We start from the raw sequence: 3,909 nt of genomic DNA, 5'->3' as shown, positions 1-3,909 counted from the left end.
TTTATGTATCCCGGAGCCGGCAGCTTTAAAATGCACACGACACGGGCATTTATTTCCCTCTCGCCGAAGCTTTTGATTGGACACCTTCGGGATGACTTACGCTGACGTTATAGTCCTGGCCAATGAGGCGAGCATTGTCGGAATGCGAATGTCGTGACGTCAGGCCAGATTTTTCACCGCGCTTGCCCGTTGTCCAGCTGCCTTTTTGAAGGGATGGTGACATAAAAGGGGGGGGGGGGGGGCGTGCAAACGAACCTTTGCCAGGGACATCTTCGCGTGGAGGACAACAAGCAGTGTACTTGCCTCGCTAAAAGGCACGCAATGTTGACGCGCTTGCACGCACGCCACGGGGTGTAAGAAAAAAAAAAGACGAGAGGAGCACAAACCGCGACAATAATGATCACCTTTTTTTTTTTTTTGGGGGGGGGGGGGGGTGGAAGGGGCACAAACCGGCACCTCCTTGCCTCACGCTGGGTCATTTCTGAACTGTAGTTTTAGGTTAATCCGTGCACGTTCTTTTTCATTTTGTTCCTCTGTTCTTAGCACCTTTTCCCCCTTTTTTTCTAGCTGCTGCTAGTGTTGCAGTACAGCTGCAGTCCGCCTATTTCGCGTGTCCCGCACATCAGCGAGTACGCACGCTGAACCAATAAACCATCGCCTTCACCCTGGGCTGCGTGTGCTGCTCTCCGTATACACGTGAACAAAGAGCGAATCAGCGCCTCGCGTGAGCGACAGACCAATATTGCGCCTTTCGTCGTGGCCCTAACCTTGTCTTAAGCCGTTACGTGCATCGACTAGTTGATCGGTTCAGATTAATTCGAGTTTATTTCAGGCGATCAGTCTTTCTTTTTAAGTGTGGCACCCACCCAAGTGACCAAATTAGGGTTCTCACATGTCGTTTGATGCTTTGGCAGTGTCGTCTTCCCACTCCTTTACAACCGTATCAGACGAAACACTGCCTGCCGGAGCCGAACCACCAGACGCAGCCGCCGTCGCTACATGACAGGCGCTAAGCAATCGAGAGGCGTGTAATGGCGGCGTGATCACGTGATTAAAGATGACAGCCCCATGTTATAGGCTTCTATAGTCGGACACAACTTAAAAAGGCAGCGGCTTTTCCCTTTCAAAGGATCCCCTTCCAGCCAATGGCGTCAGCCGAATCTCGTGATCCTGCTCGTGTGACAGCAGGGAGTGGTAGATAAAATGAGATAGTCCTTTCCCTCCATAGTCGAGGATAGACCCCTCTCTCCATTGCGACACCGCTCCCTGCATTGTCACCCTAGCAGAGTCATGAGAATTGGCCAACGCCATTGGCTGGAGGGGGTCTTTTGACGGGGAAAAGCCGCTGCCTTCTTAAGTTGTATCCGACTATAGTGTCCCTGTGTTTTGTGCCGTGCATGCTTACCTCCCAGCCGAAAAAAAAAAAAACATTGGGTCAAATTGGGGTTTCCTATTAGATCCCACTGGAATCAACTGGATCCAGTAGGACAGCCTGTTGGATAACGGATTCTCTCCAATCGGATCTAAATGAACAGTCAAACTTATACCCGTGCCACACGGACAGATTTAATGTCATTAAGTGCTTACTGCCTTAAGTTTTAATGGCATTCGTGCGGTGCCGCACGCATAAATTTAATGGCATTAGCCGTACTGCCATTCGCCGCCTACTGAGTTTGCCACAACTCATTCGCCCGTGCAATGCGTACTCTCGTTCCCAGTCCACACGCAGAAAAGCATGCAGCTTTGTTAGTAACAAGTAACAACTTCCTAACCAGTAGGAAATGGTTAAATCTTAACATGAGGCATCTATACCGCATTTTTGATGCGAAGAGCGCCATTTTAACCACCCTTGTTGACACGTACTCTCGACTTGTGAGCTAACGTGAGAGTTTATGGCTACTTTTTCTACTTGTAAAGCAGGAACAGCCGTATTTTCTGAAAAATCATTTTTACATTACATTTGAACAACATTCCCGATATATTGTGCTCATTTGCAAATGTTTATATTCAGATGACACTTTTGACTACCTTGCAAGCGTTATCGTCATCGTCACTTTCAATAATGGCATTAAATGGGGACGTGTAGCACCAACTCCGAAAATAATGGCATTAGCAAACTTAAGGCCTTAAGCACTTACTGCCATTTCTTGTGCGCGTGTGGCACGGGTATTAGTCCTCTTGATTTCAGTTGGAGAGTCCAATTGGTTTTCGTACTCCCAATTTTAAAATCCAGTTGATTTCCTTTCCAATTGGGCAATCAAATTGGCCTCCATTGGATCATCCGGTGTCTTACGCCAGAAAGTGTGCCAGAAGTCACGCGCCTTCGCTGAGACTACTGGGAATCTTTTACCGACGGCGCAGCCAATGGTAACGCTGGGCGCAGCGGCGTAGTCTGCTGCATTGTCTGCTGCGCATGCGCAAGCACGCCGAGACGGCGGCCAAGTACGGGGGGAAGCAGGGGGCAGCGGCTTCAAAAAATGTGACGCGACCGCCTCTTCTGAGTTCTCCCCTCCATGCGACGTCCTGTGTTACTCCGCAAGCCAATCACGACAGTAAACAAAATCGGCTTTTTAATTTTTGACTTTGTTAAATGAGCCAAGTTTCAAAATTCTAGAGCTTATTTTTTTTCTTGCGATTCGTTTAAGTTTGTTTTGTTTAGGTAACGAGGGAAGTTTATAACTACAGACTGAATGTGGCCGGAGCTTCACTGCAGAGGTATGAAGGGCTATATGGCTAAACCAGAACTATATAACAGGTTTAGCTGTAAAATCTGACGACGAAGCGCAGCTATTAAATACAGGTATACATTGGTTTGATTACTGCGCAGAGGGACTCTGGAAAACTGGCAAGGGAAATGCTGCGCTTGAACGCCGATATGAGATATGGCGTGGTCTATTTCCACTTGTTGTGCGCATCACTTAAACCTAGGTCAGAATGAACGCTTGTGAACAACGCCTCGCTGATCAGACATCTGTACGCTACCTAAGTATTTCACCCAAATATGAGACCTTGTCCACGCTGCTCGGAAGTTCTCGCGTTTTCCTTTATTATTGCCCACCACGTTTTTTTTTTAACTGCTTTCAGTCAGTGTGGATAAATATGCTTCTCACACTAGGGCTTTCCTCTCGAAGCTCTCCTCAGTACAATTTTTTTTCAAAAGCTATGGCTTGGATTTTTCTTAATTTAGCGTAAAAACGTCACAGCTGCTTTCAGCTTTCAGTTTCGCTTTCGCGCACGAACTTTTTTTTTCCCACTTAGTCTGGCCACAACAACAGGAAGTTGTCACTAGCTTCCTGACAGACAGACACGCCGCCTATTTTTTTTTTAGAATCGTGGAACGGCTGATGTAGGTTGGCTGCGCTTTTACGGCGCCTTGTCGTCGTGGTTTTCAACGCCTGTGCCCCGATGTTTGGTGCCCCGTGTACGAGAAAGCGACACGCCATGTCTCCCAAGACTTCGGCGCTTGTTGCAGTCCTGATTCCAGTCGTGCTTCACGTTGCGTCCGGTTTCTACCTGCCCGGCCTTGCCCCCGTCAACTACTGCAAGCCAGGCTCAACCACCAAGCAGTGCCAAGTAAGACGCGATCTCGACCACCTCCCCCTACTCGTTTGTCGAAGCACGCCGAGGGCAGCCGAGAAAGTCGTGTGATTCTAAGACGACGCTTTTCGCCTTTCAATATCGACACGACTAGGCCAGTATTACACACACACACACGCGAACGGTTCCGGGCTGTCTCCGCAGCGCGCTGCCTACCGCCGCCGCAGGTGTTCGGCGGGCTGCGTCACGGAGGGCTCCGTCCCGTCGTCGTGTGCAGTACGCGAAACCACAGTGTTTGTGCTGGCGTTTCGTCCGCTGCTTGGCGTTTCTTTTTTCTTTCGCAAGCGCTCACGACGTTCCCGCGCGCCACGT

The 3,909-nt window shown here is 49.2% G+C and overlaps 1 protein-coding gene across 1 annotated transcript in view; it reads left to right on the top strand.

Moving 5' to 3' along the window:
• Positions 1 to 3,299: 3,299 nt before the first annotated feature.
• Positions 3,300 to 3,909, top strand: part of LOC149343481 (transmembrane 9 superfamily member 2-like) — a 50,253-nt gene continuing 49,643 nt past the window's right edge. The window contains exon 1 of the mRNA XM_089545939.1: positions 3,300 to 3,573. Within this exon, the coding sequence (XP_089402065.1) occupies positions 3,406 to 3,573 (168 nt within the window). The 5' untranslated portion in view covers positions 3,300 to 3,405. The remainder of the gene's footprint in view (positions 3,574 to 3,909) is intronic.

The sequence above is a fragment of the Amblyomma mixtum genome, chromosome 5 (genome assembly GCF_055824585.1).
Source record: "Amblyomma mixtum isolate Tamu chromosome 5, ASM5582458v1, whole genome shotgun sequence".
Lineage (NCBI taxonomy): Eukaryota > Metazoa > Arthropoda > Arachnida > Ixodida > Ixodidae > Amblyomma > Amblyomma mixtum.
The sequence above is the reverse complement of the archived record's forward strand: the minus strand, read 5'-3'. Positions and strand labels throughout refer to the sequence as shown.